This window comes from Sturnira hondurensis, unplaced genomic scaffold, assembly GCF_014824575.4.
Source record: "Sturnira hondurensis isolate 20B ecotype Veracruz unplaced genomic scaffold, ASM1482457v3 Scaffold0004068, whole genome shotgun sequence".
NCBI classification, from domain to species: Eukaryota; Metazoa; Chordata; class Mammalia; order Chiroptera; family Phyllostomidae; genus Sturnira; species Sturnira hondurensis.
Window position 1 is genome coordinate 4280655 of NW_028076699.1, and position 18259 is coordinate 4298913.

An 18259-nucleotide genomic window follows, 5' to 3' on the forward strand; every position below is an offset into this window, starting at 1 on the left:
GGGGCTGATCTGGGGCTGGGGTCCCCTCACCAGAGCCTAGTTCTGGAGCTCCTCCCACTCTTCCCAGCCAGGCCTCCTGCTCGCTCAGAAGGTACCTTAGTGCCAAGTGTTGGAAAATACCCGCCTCTGCCAGGACCAATAAAAAATGCACCTCCTATAGGTAGACCAATAGCAAGGAAGCAAGTCTCTGCGGAGACTTGATTATAAAAGAAGTGCTCCCTCCATGCAAGCCAATTAGAAGAGGACCTTTCTCTATGCAAACCTATTACAAAAAAATGGGGACCAGTGGAATGAGGAATGAGGTCCCCTTCCGCTGGGTTGACTGGGCCCTGCCCAACTGCCGGTGGGCTGTGGAGGTATTGCACCCTGCAGGGTAGTAAAGAACCACCCTCCATGTGCCATCCCCCACCCACCCCCACCTACCACCACCCACACTCAAGGGGTTCCTTACATCACTGAAGTGTGGCAGCAGGACCTGCAGCATCTCCACACAGACCGAGTTGTCATTCAGTTTCCTCCGGTCCAGCCCCTTGAAGATGGTCTTGAGGTTGCAGCCTGCCTCCATCACCAGCAGCCCATCCACACACTTCAGGCCCTTCACCATAAAGGGCAGGAGAGCCTGCACCTTGGCGGTCTGTGGGACAGGAGCATTTGGGATGGGGGCTCTTATTCGGGCTAACAGGCGGGAGACCCGGCCTCTGCTTCACTGAGAACAACGCAGTGAAACGGGTCCCACTCCCAGGCCTTTGCTTCCGCCACTCCACCCTCCCAGAACGCCCTCACTGAAGCTCCCGCCGTCCCCAAAGCCTTCTTCGGCCTTGCTGACTCCTTCCTGGCCCGGACACCTGACGCCCTTTCTTGTCTACTCCCTTCCTTGTGTTATTATTAGTTAGCTTTGGAGTCCACATCTTGTCACTTCATTATTTATATGTTTACACACACTCACACACCATGAGCTATAACAGTGCCTGGTAGAACAAATCAAAGCACTTTAAAAAATGCTAATGATGCCCCAACAATCCCAGCCTTGGTTTCCTAATCTGTAAAAGAGGAATAATTACCACCACCTCCAACCCCTTAGACACACTGCTTTTAGAGTCATTGTGACCCTAAACTATTTCTTTTTTTTTTTACAAACCATTTCAAAAAGAAGAAAGTAACCAGGGAGTTATTAGGGGCTGTCCTTTTGCAGAGGGACGGCTGAGGCAAGGAGAGAAACAGGGTCTCATTCTGACTCCAGGCACCAGCATCTGCAAGGTGTGATGGCTAGCTCCATCCTTCCTCTGGCCCGGCTGGGCTGGGCTTTCCTCTGCTCTCGGCTCACCTTCTCAGTCTTGCGGGCCAGGATGACCAGGCCTCGGATAGATAGAACCTTCACGATGGGGTCGTGGTGGTTCAGGCCTTCCGCCATTCTCCCCAAAGAGTATTCCTCAGGGATCCGCCGGACCTGGTCCATCCGGAGGAGCTGAGGGAGTAAGGGTGATTACTGCCTAGGCTGAGGGGACAGGCCGCGCTCCGGGGCACCCCCCACCCCCCGCCCCACACTGGTAGCACACGCTGGATGAGCAGGGGCCAAGTGTGGGGCGCAAACGATCACTGCCCAGCCAGTGCTGTCTGATCCGAGCCACTTGTGGAAGCCTGAACTTTTTAGTAGCCACATTAAAAACATGAAAAGAAGTGGGAAGTGGGAAACATTAACTTGAGTAGTACATCTTCTTTAACCCAATATATCCAAAATAGTATCATTTCAACATGTAATCGATGTATTTCACTCTGAAACCTGGGGTGAATTTTATACTTAGAACACAGTTTGATTCAGACAGCTGCGTTCCCAGGGTCGACCAGGTGCCTTGTGGCTGTTGGCGATTGTATGGGACAGCCTGGGATTGGCTAGTGAAGCCACTGGCTCCTCTGTCACTACCCAACCCTCAGTGGTGACAGCCCTGGGCCCTGTCATTTCTGCCCACTCTTTTTTCCCCCCTCATTAGTTTATTTTGTTCCTTAGATTCCTTTTATAAGTGAGATCATGTTGTATTTGTCTTTTACTGACTGGCTTATTTCACTTAGCATAATATTCTCTCCTTTTTTTCTTCTCTCTCTTTTTTACCTTTCTGCCCACTCTTCTCGATGAGCGCCCCATTCTCAGGATCTTAATTGCTGTCCCTACATGAATAACGCCTAAGTCTGCACCTCCACCTCCGCCTCCATCGGGGCTTCCAACTCGGAAAACCAACAGTTCACCACGCATTCTACCCAATGTCCAGCACCTCTGACCGCTGGGTGTCACTACCCAGCTCAGAGCCCCATTCCTCCCCATTGCCTTTCACTGCCAACCCTAATTGCTTTGGGGCCTCATCCATGCCTGCCTGCCCTCTAGCCACACTCTCGCCCTCAACCAGCTTCTCACCCAGCTGCACACTGTTCGTGGAATGACCCAGGCTGTGTCGTCCCTTTGGGGTGGGCAGGGTGCCCTTCTACCAGAGCACCCCGTCTCCACTCCAGCCCCTGCTTATTTCGCTTGGCCTCCATCCAGAACTCGGCTCCTGACAAGCCATGTCCAACAAGGCCCCAGGCCTCACCTAGGCTGCTGGCTCCCTTCTTGGGGCCCCCTGGAGTCCCGAACATGGAGACATTAGGGCTCCCATCTGCTAATGCATCTGTCTCCCCTCTCCCATTTCTGGTTTCCTGGAGGACACAAATGAGTGCTTGTCCTTTGGGTCCCTGTCACCTAAGAATATGTGGTTAGGGGACACTTGTTGCAGGAAACATGACCTTTGAACCCTTTCCTCATTAGGATTGCCCTTCCTCCTATGTCCATTGAAGGGTTAGCAGCCCCACCCCAATCCTTGTCTGAGCCCCAAACCAGGCATCACTCTCCTCTCCTTCCTCTCCCCAGCCCACCCTCCCCACCCACCATGACCACGGTCTTCAATTTCTGCCTGGCTGTCCTCATGAACACTCCTCCTACCTACTCCCTTGCCCCGTATCTACCGAGACTTTTGAGACCAGACCACGTGTCTGTATGACGAGAACAGAGAACTGGGGAGAGGGGCTCCCACCCATCCACACAGGATACTCAGGCCTGCTCTGCACCAGGTTTTGTGTTGGGCATCAGAGATGCAGAAAAGGGTAGTGATAATAATAATAGCAGCAACAGGGCTGACTCACAGGCAGCACTTCCTGGGTCCTGGCACTGTTCTGAGTGCTTTGTGTAAAACTCACTGAGTCCTCATCGGAACCCTATGAGATGGGCAGCTCATTATCCCCATATTACAGGTGAGGAAACTGAGGCACAGGCAGGTTCAGTGACTTGCCCAAGGTCCCACAGTTTCCTTGAGGAGTTCCCAGCCACTGAGAGAAGCAAGTGCATGCAAGGCAATCACAGCATAGAGGCCTGGGGAGCCAGGGAGGAACATCTGAGCTGCATTGAAGTTCCACAGTGCACGCAGCGGGCTGACTCTGGCCACCAGGCTACCTCTTCTGGGGAGTAGGAGAACCTAGGGAGGACTCTTGCTCCGGGAGGGAGTGCTGCTGCTCAGAGTTCCAGGCAAATGCTGGGAAAGGTTAAGTCTAGGGTCCTTGACCTTGTAGTGAACATGAGAGCATCCCCTGAGATCTGGCAAGGTCCAGCTTCCCACCCCCTCCCCAAAGAGCCTGTGTGGCAGCCACTAAAGACTAAGGTTGACTGACGGCAATGGAAGAGCCAGTCAGGGACACCCTGTCTGAATCTCTCTGGCTGCAATGGGCTGCATGACCTTGAAAAATGCCCTTTACATCACCTAAACTTGAGCATCACATGTCCTCCATTGCAGCACTGCAGTGCAGATTAGCGAGGTAACTAACACATGAAAGAGGTCAGCACAGAGTTTGGCACATAGTAGGCCCTCAAGAAATGGCACTTGCCCTTTCCTCACCAGGGCCACATGGGAAATTAGCAGTATGACCACGCTCATCCTCCTGGAGGTGACATGATCTGCTGGTACCTGCAGACCTGGCAAAGTATCCGTTCAGACCCTCACTTGTCTGTTTCATGTCCACATCTTGGAGCCCCCTCAGGGCTGGGGCTGGGGATATAACACGAACATCATGTGGCCCCTGCTCCACAGACTCATGGTCCAGAGCAAGACTTCTGGAGAGGAAGCAAAGATGCAAGGAGCGCCTGGAACACCATGTGGCCTCCTGTCCCTCTGGCAGACTGCTTGCCTATCAAGGCCTGTCTCAAATGGCACCTCCTCCAGGAAGCCTTCCTTAACTGAGCCTCCTGTTTCTGAACCCCACTGTACAGACCCTGGTGATGCCCCTGACCAGCGTGATCAAGAGGCACACAGGGGTAGGTTAAAAGAGTGGGTTTTGCAAGGGTCCATCAACAGATGAATGGATAAACAAAATGTGGTGTACACAAACTATGGGATATGATTTAGCCTTAAAAGGCGTGAATTCTGGCTCGTGCTACAACGTGGATGAGCCTTAAAAACATTATGTTAAGTGAAAGAAGCCAGACAGTGTGTGATTTCACTCATATAAAACCTCGAACAGGCAGTTCACAGACAGAAAGTAGAACGGTGGCTGGCAGGGACCAAGGGGGGGTGGGGGGTGGGAGGTTTCAATTTGGGAAAGAAGATGGAAAAACTCTGGAGAGGGACCATGGTGACGGCCACACAACAACGCGGATGCCCTCAATGGCCCTGTACCACGCAGTTACAATGGTTAAGTGGTGACTTCCATGCTGTACGTGGTGGGCAAAGGTCAGCCTACTTACCTCCCCCGCACTGTACGTATTTTACTACACACACACACACACACACACACACACACGCACACACAGAGTGTTTTAAGAGCCCAGATGTCAGGGTTTGGAGCCTGGATCTGCCACTTACCAGCTGTGAGGCCTCAGGAAAGTTACTTAAATCTGGGCCTGTTTCCCCCTCTGAAATGGGGGCGTGGAACAGTATCTGTATCGTAGGATTGTGCAAGGATTGCGTGACTCACTATGTGTAAAGCTCTTAGAATGTGCCTGGAAGATAGTAAGTGCTCAGGAAATGTTCTGTTATCTTAAGTGAGTCTCCCCTGCCGGGTCTGACCCTATCAATCTCCTCCTGACTCACCTTGCCCCAGTACTCCCTCCCATACCCACATGCGCACTCACTCAGCTTAGATAGCACTTGCTCCAGGAAGCCCTCCCTGATGCTCTCCACCTCAGATCTCCTGTTCTCCCCGCACAGCCTGGACTGTCTCCATCATAGGGTGCATCACTCTGCAGCACCCCATGTTACAATGGGGGTGTCCTCTGTCTCCTCTTTTGCACCAAGAATTCACCGAGGGCAGGACAGAGTCAACTCTATATTCATATGCCCGATCTGGCGCCTGGCACACAGAAGTGCCCCCCAAAGGACAGCAGTTGCCTGGGGAGCTAAGGGGGTCTGAGAAGAGTGGAATGAGCTGAAGGAGTGGAGAGAGGAGGAGAGAAGGGAAGGAAGAGGGAGCTCTTCATGTTCAAGAGTAATCACGTTCACGAAAGACTGTAAGTTGTTAAGTACTATTTGCACAGGAGCGAAGACCACTAATGTGAACTGAACTGAAGCCTAGGCTCAGGGGAAGGCCGAGAGCAGCCCCCGCCCTGCACCCAGTGCCCGTTGGTACCTCCACGAAGAAGGCGGTGGCAGTGATCTTGTGCTTCTCGTCGCCTCGCTCCAGGAGCGGGATGAGCAGGTAGAGAATGCGGCACAGCTCCTGGCAGGAGTAGTGCACCATGGCCCTGCCGGTGGGGAAGGGTGAGCAAACCCTCAGGCTGGGTGGAAGTCTGGCCCTGACACTCAAAACTAGGGGTCTCTGCATTCCCAAGATCTCCCTCCTGGACAGGACCTCAGAGGCCATCCATTTAACTACTTTATTTTACAGATGGGAAACTGAGGCTTAGAGTGGGAGAGTGACTTGCCTGACAGCACAGGGCAAATCACTAAGACAGACGTGAGTAAGACCCCCTGCTGCACAGGACTGCTGCAGGAGGAAGAGACGGGAGACCCTGTGAGGACCCTCTCACTAAGCACCGGGCAGCAGCGAGGGTCTTTCCTGTTGTCATTGCACTTGGTGCAGTTGTCATCCCCTTTTGCACAGACAAGGAGACAGAGGCTCCGAGTGTAACCTGCTCTGGACCACAGAGCTGGAAAAGCGGCAGGGCCGGAGCCCCAGCCCAGGTCCCCCCACTCCAGCTGCCTTGTCCATTGTACTGAGTCAGTGGTTCTCAAAATGTGGCCCCTGGAGCAGTGGTATCAGCATCCCTGGAGATTTGTCAGAAATGCACATTCTCGGGCCCCCATCCCAGACCTACTGAAACACAAACTCTGGAAGTGGGGCCCAGCAATCAGCATTTAAACAAGCCCTCTTGCTCAAGTCTGGGGACCACTGCCCTATGCTCCACTATCAGTGAGCCCAGAAAGTGTGGCAGCTATGCACAACTCGGGTTCAAATCCCAGCCCCACCACTAGCTGCTTGACTTTGGCAAGTCACTTAACTTCTCTGTGCCTTGGTTTCCTCATTGGTAACATTGGTAACATTGGTAACAGGAGTGCTATTTCATCAGCCACAGTGAGAATTAAATGGAATAATCCACATGCACACAGCTCTTTGCATGGTGCCTCAAACACAGTAGGTGCTCAATAAATGTGATTGTATCCTGAGACTGCAGGGACACCCCACCCTGGGCACTTGGTGCAGGTCTAAGAGGCAGGCTTTCCTGCAGGAGTCAAGGTGCCCTCTCCTGACCCCTTGGGAGGCTGTGTGGTGGCGATTGCAGGGAGGAGCCCTGGTCTGGGTCAGCAGGTCATTCCCCAGCTCTGCTGCTTCCCAGCTGTGTGACCTTTGGTACATAACTGCCCCTGTCTGGCATCCTCCTCTGCATCAGTAATTCCGACCCCTGCAGGCAGCAGAGCGATAGTGAAAGCCAACCTGTGTGAACTCTGACGTATGCCAGGGGCGGTTCCAAGCACTTTACTTAATCCTCACCCCAAATCTTGGATGTGGGTCCTATCATTATTTCCTTACTACTGAAGGGAAAGCTGAGACACAGACTGGGAAGTAACTTGCCCTGGGCCACACAGATGGGAAATGGCAAGCTGGGGTTCAGACTCAGGCAGACCAACTCCAAGGCCACACCCTGAACTTCTCAGCCATCCCATCATTTCTGTATTATGGTGAGTATTAAATTCCTATCGCAGTGAGGAATGGTGCTTTACAAGTAATCTAAGTGTCTGCAAGTGCCAGGCACTGTGATAACCACAGTTTGCCTCCGTAGACTGTGGGCCCCCTTTCACATCCGTATCATCTATTGACCGAGGCAGACGGTACTCTGCTGGTTTTAGAGAAAAGGTGATGGACCGAGGGAAGGGTTTTGCCCAGAGACATGCAAACCCCAGTCCGTCTGAAGATGCTGAGGTCTCTCCCCTCCCTCTGACCCCTGCCTCAGGGGTCCCTGGCCTCACCTGGCCAGAAGGGACACTCCTCGGTGGTGGTTCTCTGCCTGCTCCATGAGCTCCCAGCCGCCCTGGTCATCCAGAAAGGTGGCTTCGTATGAGCAGCCCATCTTCAGCAGTAGGGTTTTCACCACTCTGACCACCCAACTGCCAAGACAAGGGGGCTGAGACCTCACGCCGCCCCGCCCCCAGCAGGCTGGGCCTCCCGCCACCCAGGTCTCTCCCACCCTCAGCTCCCATCTGGCCAGACAAGCCCTTCTCTGCCGTGTTATTTGTTAGCTAGTGGTGTTCAATGTACCCACGAAGAGCGGCTTTTTCACAAACAATTGTTAGCTTTGAGAACAAGAGAGTAAACAGAAGCCAAATTTCCCTCCCTTCGGAGCTGCTGCTTTTCCCGAGCTTCTTACTGAACAGGGAGGTTGGAGCCGGGCCTCCAGCCTCCTAGGTCCTGCCTTGATCTTGTCCTCCCCCGCATGAAGCCCTCGGTTGTTGGGCGGTACTCTGTGGGACAGTCCTTTCCGCTCATCCGGGCAGTCTCCTGTCCAGCCCTGAGTCCTTCATTCACTCGGGGACTCTTAAATAGCGAGTCCCAAATCTAGATGCACAACAGAAGTCCCCAGGGAGCTTGTACAACCCGGAGACTGATCGGGCTGGGCCACCGGTCTGTGCTTTGAAGCCCTGGGTGAGCTGGAGAAGCCCTGGAGTGAGTGAGCAGGAGGGCACTGCCGAGGACTGGCACCCTCCTGCGCGCCTGGCTCAGACCGGCTGTTCACAGGCGTATATTCTATACATGTATGGATGGATATATATATATATATATATATATATATATATATATATACACACACACACACACACACACACATTTATAGGTGTGCGTGTGTGTATAAGCCTTTATTAAAAACAGACAATGTGTGTAATAAAGTTTACATTTAAAGTTTTCCAGAAAGCCAAAGCCTTGCTCTAAGAGTTTGTGATGCAGTTTTGCGGACACAGTTCAGATGGTGCTGAAAGCCGAGGAGTTTTTCTGCTCCCAGACAAAGCATCAAGGCATTTTGGAACTCAGGTAACATTCAGGAGTTTGCTCTTAATTTTCGTGTTTTAGGCTTTGTAATGAATGTGAGTTCAGTGGGGAAGTTCAAGCTTCTCCTGAGCCCGGGGCATCTGGAACCGTGCCAACTCTGTGCTGATTCTTTGAAATAGCCCCCCAGCAGCGACGCCTTTAGAGTTACATGCACACGCGCACACACACAGCAGGATGGAGGGGGCAGGCTCCAGGTGCTGCTGACCTCAGAGCCTAGGGCTCAGCCTTCCCAACGCACCCATCCACCATCCTCCCTCAGCCCCCACTTTCAGCTAAAACAGAATGAACCACCTGCGTGTGCTCTCCATTACATATCTCTGTTACGTGTCTCCGTCTCTGCTGGTACTTGGTCACCTTCTCATTCATTGGGTTGGGGACAGCGTTGACCTTGGGGCTCAGAAGCTCCACAGGAAACGACGTGACTCAGAAGTTTCAGACAGTCATCCGTGCGGCCAACGAGGAAGGCAGGTTTGGGCCAAAACTTCCAAACACAGAGCTGCGTCATTTGTACTTTATCTTCTCCCATCTGACCACTGTCTCGATAAGGCTCCCAAGTTTAACAAAAACGATCCTCCTCGTCTCCCTTCCTCCCCACCTCACTCCCGAAGACACTCCTGTAAAAGCCTGGAGAAGGCCAGCCTGTGCCGCTTTGTGAAAAGGCAGAGGTGCACCATTGGGAGGAAGCTGCGGGGTGGGGGGTGCATTTCCTTCGGCTCCCCCAACACCCACTCTGCAAACTTCACCTTCCTGGGAAGGGCTTGGCTTCCCCAGCAAGCAGAGCCCCTGTTCTGCACTGGGGCGGGGAGGGGGTGGTGCCAGGGTAGGGAGCAAGAGTCCAGCCCTGAGCTGCTTCAAAGCCTGAGGCTGCTGCAGGGCATGGAGGCTGGGCTTCACAGGACGCACTGTCAAGCTGTATCTGCGATGTCCAGTCCAGCAGGACACTCCCTTCCCCCCGCAAAGCCAAGTCTGCGTGACAGGGCTGGCGCCCACACGCATCGCACCCACCCCCCCCCCCACCCCCGCCTCTCCTCACAGGCGGTGTGAAGGCCTCTGAGCACTCGGTGCTCTCAGTGGAGCTTTCCCGTTGCCTCGCCTGAGGCCAAAGCACCAGTGACTCAGCGTCCACGCGCCCGTGTCTCAATTTCCTGCAGCTGCCTGAACGAATCACCACGTACTCTGTGGCTTGAAGCAACAGAAATGTACTCTCTCTTTGTTCTGGACACCAGAAGCCCAAAATCCGGGTGACAGCAGGGCCAAGATCCCCGTGAAGGTTAGGGAGAGAGTCCATCCCGCCTCTCGCTGCTCTGGGGAACTCGCGGTGTCCTTGGCATGCGGCCGCAGCACTCCAATCTCTGCCTCCCTTCACGAGGCCTTCCCTCCTGTGTGTGTCTTTTCCTCTTCTTACAAGGTCCCTTGTCATTGGATTTAGGACCCACCTGTTAGTCCAGGATGACCTTATCTCAAGAACCTCCATAATACCTTCGAAGACTCTTTTGTCGAGCAAGGTCACAGTCAGAGGTCCCAGGTGCACATATCTTTTGGGAGCTGCCATTCAGTCCACTCCACCCAGCCAGCACCTTGTGGCTTTTCTGGTCCCCTTCAGTGTGGCACTGGCCCAGCTCTGGTTTTTCTGCCTCAGAAACCGAACCCTGTGAGGCGGAGGTGAGGGGCACACTCCCTCCCAGCTCCGTGATGCCAACACCAGCTGAGTGGAGGCCTCCGTGTCAGGAGTTCGCACCTTCGCTCAACAGCCAAGAACTCCTCTGCGACATGTTCCTCTTCCTCCTCCTCCAGCGTCCCCTCCACCCCTCTGGTTTTGTTTCCTTGCAAGCCCACCAGCTTTCTGAGTGAGGGGCGACACCCTCATGGTAGCACCTGTGAGTGCCAGGGGAATGAGTACCAGTGTCCTGCTGTGACACCACCGTGTTCAGGCCTCACAACACACCTGAGGGTAGGAGTCACTTACCCCATTTGATAGGCAAGGGGACCAAGCCACCAAGAGGTTCAATTAGTTTACCTGAAGTACAAACCACCAACCGATGGAACCATGACTCAGATCCAAGCCCAGCTACCCAATTGCTTGCCTGTGCCCTTCAAAGTGCACCTTGGTGCACATCACACACAGTAGGAGCCAAAAAGGAAAGAGCTAACAAATTGGACTACGTAAATTTAAAATTTCTGAATGGCAAAAACAAAACAATAAAGTGATTGCAGGTCAAGTAACAAATTAGAATACTAATGACAAAGAGTAATGTCCTTAATATATAAAGAGCTTTTATGAATAATTAAGAAAAATTCCTAACAGTTTTGTATAAAATTGGGCAAAGGGCAGGAACACGTGGCTCACAGAAAACACAAATAGCACCTCAACCTCAACTTCACTCATGATAAGAGAAATGCAAACTCAAATCGCAGCAAAATACTTTTTTTTCCAGTTTTCACATTGGCAAAGGTGTAAATGTTCTATACCACACTGTGCTGGTCAACGTGAGGAGATGGACGCTCACACACTAGCGGCCACAGTGCCCTTATGGGGAGCAATTTGGCAACTTTGTGGCTTTAGGATGCATTTCAATTCCATTTCAACCACTTCCCTGGTGAAGAACACTTTCCACCACACGTTCCCGTCCACCTTACTGTTTGGGCATGGAAACCCTTCCGCACAGCCATCCGCTGGCCAGGAATTCCTCCTACAGATACAACCACGAGGACGCACAGACGGACATGCGAACAAGCAAACCACGGCAGCATCACGCATCATTGCGAAGGGCTGCAGACTGCCTAGATTAAGAGGCCCTGCTGAAATAAATTACAGTGCATTGAGTTTTTGCATGGAAGTATTATGCAGCTGTTAAAAATAACGACCAGCTCTATGTATAGTGATCTCCAAGATATAGTGTATACTAAAAGCAAAAATGTGTGACTGTGTAAAGTTCACAATCCCATTTGCACAGGTGACTCATTTCCCAACAGAGAAATGAGCACGCACGCTTATTTATCTCTGCGTGCACCAGCTCCAGGTCCAGGGGGGCGAGGAAGGACTACATCCTTCTGGGGAGGGTAAGTGGGGTAAAAGGAGGAAAGGAAAGTCACTTTTAAGGTCTCCTGAGATTTTTACCATGTGTATATATCACCTACTCTGACTAATAATTTAAAGTCAGATGGTTGGGTCTTAAATAAACCCCCGGGCGGAGGGCTGATTCTCTCCTGCAGCCCAGCGGACTCGCCTGAGCAGAGTGCGACACACAGCAAGGCTCACCACCAGTGGCTGAACAAACAACTTGCTCTCATAAAAGTGTGCTTCTGTTTTCTCTTCTAGTCTCACAGCTCCTTTCCATTGGTCGGTGGCCCTAAAGACTTTCCCAAAGGCCCTTGCAGGCTGGCCCTCCCTGAGCCACAGATGGCAGGAGCATACCGCACAGGTACGAAGGCAGAGGGCCCTGCATCCTTCTTGGTGTCCTTGCAGGAGCCCACGCGGCCAGACAGGTTGAGGCCGATGTGGTAATGGACCTGAATGAGCAGGGCCAGGAGCAGCTGGGGGTAGATGCGCCTCACTCGGCCCAGGCAGCTGTTGACTGACAGGAGCTCGCACAGTCCGCTGGCTGCCTGGGGGCAGAGGAGGGGCATGTGGGAAGTCCTGACCCGGATCTTTTCTCTACTCAAAGCCCAGGTCCCCCTCCAATCCCACCCCCGATCCTGGCTCCTGGCTCTGTGGGTGAACCCTGCACCAGAGCAGTTACAAAAGCCTGCCTCTCTGACGTGGACACACCCCTGGAAGGTCATGTCATGGTGCTCGTCTTAATCCCACTGTGCCAGTGAGGAGACAAGCTCAGAAGAGGGAGAGGACTTGCCCAAGGCCACCTAGCCCCTAGGGGGCAGAGCTGGGTCTTGAACCTAGGGTCTCAGAGATGGCAGTAGTGTGCCCTGCCTCTTCTTTCTCTTTCGCACCACAGGCTCACAGACTGCAGAGGGCACCAGATGGCTCTCCACTTTGGGCCATGATGCACAGGGTAGGACCCCCTCTCCTGTGCCCTACCTCGCTCTCCTCTGCAGGTCAGACAGACAGGCAGGGGTTTTCGCTGCTCACCGCACAGACCTAAGTAGAAGGCCTTCCCCTAAAGAGGGCAAAGTGCCTGCGCGAGGTCAGACAGAGAGGCAGAGTCAGAGCTACAACAGGCCTCCTGGACTCAAAGCCTGTACGCCTCTCAGCCTCCCAAAACTAAAGACTGTGTCCAAAGAAAACAGTCTGTGGTGGAGAAAAGAGTCTCTGGTGACGTGCCCCAAGGCTCTGCTCTTGGCTTAATCTTGCTCAGATGGTTTATTATTCCCACGAGCTAAAAATGAGTCCAAGGCTGCATCTGTGCGCAAACTAGGCTTGTTGAACAAGGGGCACGAGAGGGTGACTGGAGAACACGCTGGAGGAGTCAACGAATGCCCACATCAGGAAGGGCATGGGGGCTGGCACCTCATTCACAGAACTCGGTGCTGGGGAGGATAACGCCACCTGCTCCCCCCTTCCCTACATCTGGTTATTTGCTTCCCTCCTTCAGAGTCCCCAGAACTTATGAGTATGATTGGCACAGAGTAGATGCTCAATAAATAATTGTTGACATATCAGTTCAAAATTTTTGAATATCTACCATGTGCCAAGTAAAGGTTAGCCGTTTACTATTCCAGGAAGTGTGAGGAGCAGTCCTGTTGCATCATGGTCACAGTCAGGAGCCGACAGATGAAGACGAACCCAAGGCCACACAACTGCCGGCCAGCAGAGCAGTGCACCAGAAACTGGGTGTGTTAAGCCCAGTGGGAGGGGGAAGGGGAAAGGGGCTCACCGCTAGGGGCACAATGGAGGCCCTGCCCTTCTTGGTGACAGGCTTCTCCTTCAGGCTGTTCAGGAGCAGGTCCAGGAGGTCTCGGACATCACAGCTGGGCTTGCGCAGTATCAGCTGCCTCCACATATCCGCTCCATTGCTGGGAGTTCAAGGGGGAGGTGGTTAGTGGGAACCAGGCCAGGGGGCCAACCCCGCCTCCCTCTGGTGTCCATGTGCATCCTAGCAAATTTCTGAAATGGTCTAGAAAACACTCCTTACGAGGCAGGGGGCTAACAGTGATAGAAAACCCTATTTATTTCCCTGGTATTATACCAGGTGCTTTACATGCAATTTATTACTTCAGCAAATATTGAGCAACTGCTGTCTGCCAGGCACTATACAAATCTCTGGGGATAAAGATATGAACAGATATTTAAGACACCCAAGGTCACTGAATTCTCACAATGACCCTCGAGGCGGGTTGTTACTCCCATTTCACAGATGCAGAGTTGAGGCTCAGAGAGGTGAGATCGCCAGACTGAAACAGCACATCTAATGAGTTGTATTGTCAAGAAGCGACCAGGTCTGATGCCCCAAAGCCTGTGTCCCTTCCCCAAGGCCCAGGAGCCCTTTAGGGCCTGGGTCCTGCATCTGTCACATAATATCAAGGAGCCCATGCTCCTGTCCCTCAGAAGGCAGCGCACCAGGCAGGGGAAGGCGGCTGCACAGGCCAGCGCACTGTAAGGTTAACCCAACCCTTTCCCCTCCTGCATGAGCTGTTTGAACCTCCCATTAACTTTCCAGCTCTGTTCCCTGGAAACCTGATAAAGATAGTATGTCAACTATGTTGCTAGGGTAATATCATTTATGGTAAAAATGACCCAATTGGTAAATTGCATCTGGGCTGGGAGGAATTATAACTTAACTATAAGAACTGATGGGGACATGGCAGCATTGAGCTTCCTGGGGTGACTGGGCATGTCCCTGTGGGGACCCTGGAAGCAAAGTCTATATAGTAATTTGACGTAAGAAATACCAGTTCCTGTGAGGCCTGAGCCATCCAAGCCAGGGCAGCTTCTGCACTTTTCACCTGAGAGGCCCCCCAGGGACCAGCTCTTCAAACCAGGGCCAAGACTAGGATAAAGAAGGTGAAGCATCCAGGGCACAAAATTTAAGGAGTCTCTCACTCTCAGGCTCATACAAGCACAAGCTTACCCCCTGAGAGGGAGGGCCTCCTTAAATTTGGTTCCAGGTCTGTCTGACTATCTCCATGGGCTGCTGCAAGGTCTCCTGCAAAGAGGACCTAGCTCTGTGGGCTGCTGCAAGGTCTCCTGCAAAGAGGAGCCCCTGACACCATCCTGTCCTATCTCCTGAGCAACTCTGATGCCAACTGTGGCCCCTGCAGCCTTGAGAGCCTGAATGGTTAGTGGCTCCAAGAAGAAAACCCTCTGGTGGGCAGTGCAGTCACCAGGTTTAAATACTTGCAGGTGAGAGGACAGAGATGTGGCACCCCAGCCCTCACCACTGGTGTCCTTGGCTTCTATGAATGACGCCAACTCTCCTTATTAGGAACACACCCCACCTGCATTGCTCTGCACAATTCTTTGACATTCACTCTCAACCAACCATCTTAAGATGTAGAACACATGCTTTCTGCTTTTATCCAGCCCTGGTTGGTATGGCTCAGTGGATTGAGCACCAGACTGCAAACCAAAGGGTGGCTGGTTCGATTCCCAGTCAGGGCACATGCCTGGGTTGCGGGCCAGGTCCCCAATAGGGGAGCACTCGAGATGCAGCCACACATTACTGTCTCTCCCTCTCTTTCTCCCTCCCTGCGCCTCTGTCTAAACAAAACTTTAAATTAAAAAAAAAAGATGTGGACCGCATGCTTTCTGGCTTTTTTCTGGGTGTGGGAGCACTTCCGGGGCTGGGAGGCTGGAGCAGTCACACTGGGCCTGTCCATGAGCTCACCATCTGGCCACAGTCCCCTCTGCCCATCAGACCACCGGCTCCCTGAAGGCAGAGAGCATGATGCATCCTCCAGCCTGGGCCCAAGCCCAGGCCCAGGCAGGAACTCAGCGCAACTGGCTGCATTATTGTCACAACCACCCATCTGGAGTGGGAAAGCAGCAATTCCTCCTTTCACCTGTGGGGGGAACTGAAGCCCAGAGAGGACAAGCAGGCCACCCAAGACCACACAGCAGGTGGCGGCTGAGTCAGGACTGTTAGCTCAGGCCTATGGCATCTTGAAAGAGCTCTGGGCTTGGAGCTGGAGTTGGCCAGATCTGAGTTTAGGTCTTCACTCTGTTGCTGGCTCGGTGGATGCCTATCCTAGGGTGGGAAACTTCCCCTGAGCCTCAGTTTCTTCATCTGTAGAATGGGGTTATTGTACTATTAATGCTGAGCAAAGACAGCTAGTAATGCTTGGGAAGTGCCTAATGGTTGGTGTAAGTACCCCAGATTATAGCAGAAGGGCCCTCTAGAAGGGCAAGGGGCTCCTCTGGGTAGAAAAGCCCAAGGCCAGGGGGGTAGGGCTGCTTCAACACTCTGAGATGTAGTGGCTGACAACCCCCCTCACTCGGTACCTGTCTAACGGGAGGGGGCACATGAGCAGGGCCACAACGACCTCAGTCATAAAGGAGCTGGCCAGGAGAGAGATGGGCAGCAGGGCCACCTCGCGGGCCCGTGGCTCCTGGATGTGGCTCAGCTGCACGTAGATAGCCTGCATGATTTCTGGGATCTGGAGTAGAGTGGGCAGCTGTGAGCAGGCAGAGGGCCCATGGAGAAGGCAAGGGGGAGGTGGGGGCAGGGAGATGGGAGGAGGAAAGGGGTGACAGGACAGAGGGGCACTCACAGGAGAGAAATGGGGAGGGGACAGAGTGCCTGCTCCTTCCCTGAAAGTCAGCTACTCTGTCTCACTGCCCCCACCCCCCCACCCCCGACCCCACACCAGATGAGTGAGTCCTTTCTCACCTGCAAGCTGGGAGCACCTAGAACTCAGCCCCCAACCACCCCTGCCTGAAGGATGAGCAGGCCCTGTGGGGTCTCCCAGCCCAGCTGCTGCTCCCAGGGGCCTTACCACCTCCAGTGCCCTGTGGCGGTACCACTCCAGCACGGAGCAGAGCGTGACCTCCGAGGCCAGCTGCACCACCTCCACTGAGTCTTTCGCCCAAGACTCCGAGCCGCCTTTCAGCCCTTCCAGGGCTGCTAGCAGCAGGTCCTTTACCTGCTGGGGCCCCAGGAAGTCTCCAAATTCCTGAAACAAAGGCACAGAGGTTCTGGTCCACATGGACAGACTCTGAGCGAGCCACACACAGACGCATAAACACTGCCAGACGCACGCAGAGATCAGCAGGGAGAACTCAGCACCTCTGGGGAGGACCTATAAGACAAGGGGCAACATGGCCTCAGAGTGGGGTGACACGGCCCACTCGCTGCGGCACAGACCAGGGGGGTTGTGGGCCCTCAGGTGGCCCATGTGGTCAGGGAAGCCTTCCTGGAAAGATGGGAAGGGAGGGGAGGGTATTGGGCAGGCTGGTGCTGTCCTTCTCCCCCACTCTCTGGAAGGCCCAGGGCTGATGGCAGCAGCAGTCACCGCAATCACACGCAGAATGTTCTGGCATGGGCTGGCGGGGTTGTAGGGCCCCAGGAAACGCTTGTTGCTCTCATACAGTTCCTTCTTGTTGATCTCTTTCTTATCCCTGGCTCCTGCAAGAAGAGGACCTTCTCAGTGAGGCCGATCACCCTTTCTTTAAAACTTTTTGTCAAACGTAGATGTGGGAAGTGCATAAATCACAGGTAACCAGTTTAACGAATCTTCACATGCTCAGCTTATCCAGGTAACTGGCCCCTAGGCTAAGGAACAGAACGTGATGGGCACCCCAGAAGCCCCTCTTGGGCCCTCTTTCAGCCCACTCTCCCCCTCCCCCACCTGGCACAACCACTATTCCGACTTCTCCACCCACAGCTGAGACAGCCTGGCTGCCGGACTTCTGTAAATGGACACACTTCTTATGTGATCTTTGATGACTGGCTCTCACCCAGCATCATGTGGGTGAGATCCACTGACCCCGTTACAAGGAGCACCGCTTCATTCATTCTCGGTGCTGCATAATTTTGCATGGTATGAATGTACTACAATGTATGCGTCTGTCCTACTTCTGATGGACCTTCGGGTTGTTTCCAGCTATTATGCGTTGCGTTGCTATCAACACTCCAGTATGTCTAGTCCCTGCCTTTTGGCTCATACACGTACACGTTGGTTAGGGAGACAGCTAGGAGAGAAATTGCTGTGTCTGGGGGCAGGCAGAGGTTCAGCTTCCGGGGATGCTGACCCACAGTTGTCCACAGTGCAGACCAGCATGCTGCCACCCGTGGTGTGCAGGCATCCTGCTGGCCTCACATCTCAGCAGTGTGGGCAGAGTCTGTTTCATTTCTGCCATTCTAGTAGGTGTGTGGCACCCCTCTACCCTGGCATTCCCAGTCCCCACTTTCTGCTTCTTTTTCCTTTAGGACTCACCATCCTCTGGCTTGCTATAGGTATTACGTTTTTATTGTGTCATCTCCTGACAACGAGAAGGTAAGCTCAGCGGGGAGGACTATTTAACTTTATATTCATTTCTTCACTCCTGTGTCCCAGTGCCTCGGATAGTATCTGGCCCCTGCTGGCTCTGTGTTTCCTATCGAAGGAAACACATTTCAGATGCATTTCCTGAGCCCTTGCAGTGGCCTGGCCCGGGTCCCGCCTGGATCTCCCAGGTTAGGCAAGACGTGGGCGTAAGACAGGCCCACCGGGCGAGGGACCATGCAGGCCAAGTGTGTGGGCCTTTTGCAAAGGGAAGGACTTGAGGCCGGGACTCAGGAAAATGCAGGTTCTCACCCTGATTTTGCTGCTT

At 53.4% G+C, this 18259-nt stretch overlaps 1 protein-coding gene across 1 annotated transcript in view; it reads right to left on the reverse strand.

Moving 5' to 3' along the window:
• Nucleotides 1-18259, reverse strand: part of MROH7 (maestro heat like repeat family member 7) — a 38790-nt gene that overhangs the window by 7029 nt on the left and 13502 nt on the right. Inside the window, exons 9-17 of the mRNA XM_037043350.1 lie at nucleotides 16960-17072; nucleotides 16444-16620; nucleotides 15950-16104; nucleotides 13386-13524; nucleotides 11969-12159; nucleotides 7479-7616; nucleotides 5641-5755; nucleotides 1325-1465; nucleotides 452-634 (exon numbers count right to left, since the gene is read on the reverse strand). Coding sequence (XP_036899245.1) covers nucleotides 452-634; nucleotides 1325-1465; nucleotides 5641-5755; nucleotides 7479-7616; nucleotides 11969-12159; nucleotides 13386-13524; nucleotides 15950-16104; nucleotides 16444-16620; nucleotides 16960-17072 — 1352 coding nt within the window. The remainder of the gene's footprint in view (nucleotides 1-451; nucleotides 635-1324; nucleotides 1466-5640; nucleotides 5756-7478; nucleotides 7617-11968; nucleotides 12160-13385; nucleotides 13525-15949; nucleotides 16105-16443; nucleotides 16621-16959; nucleotides 17073-18259) is intronic.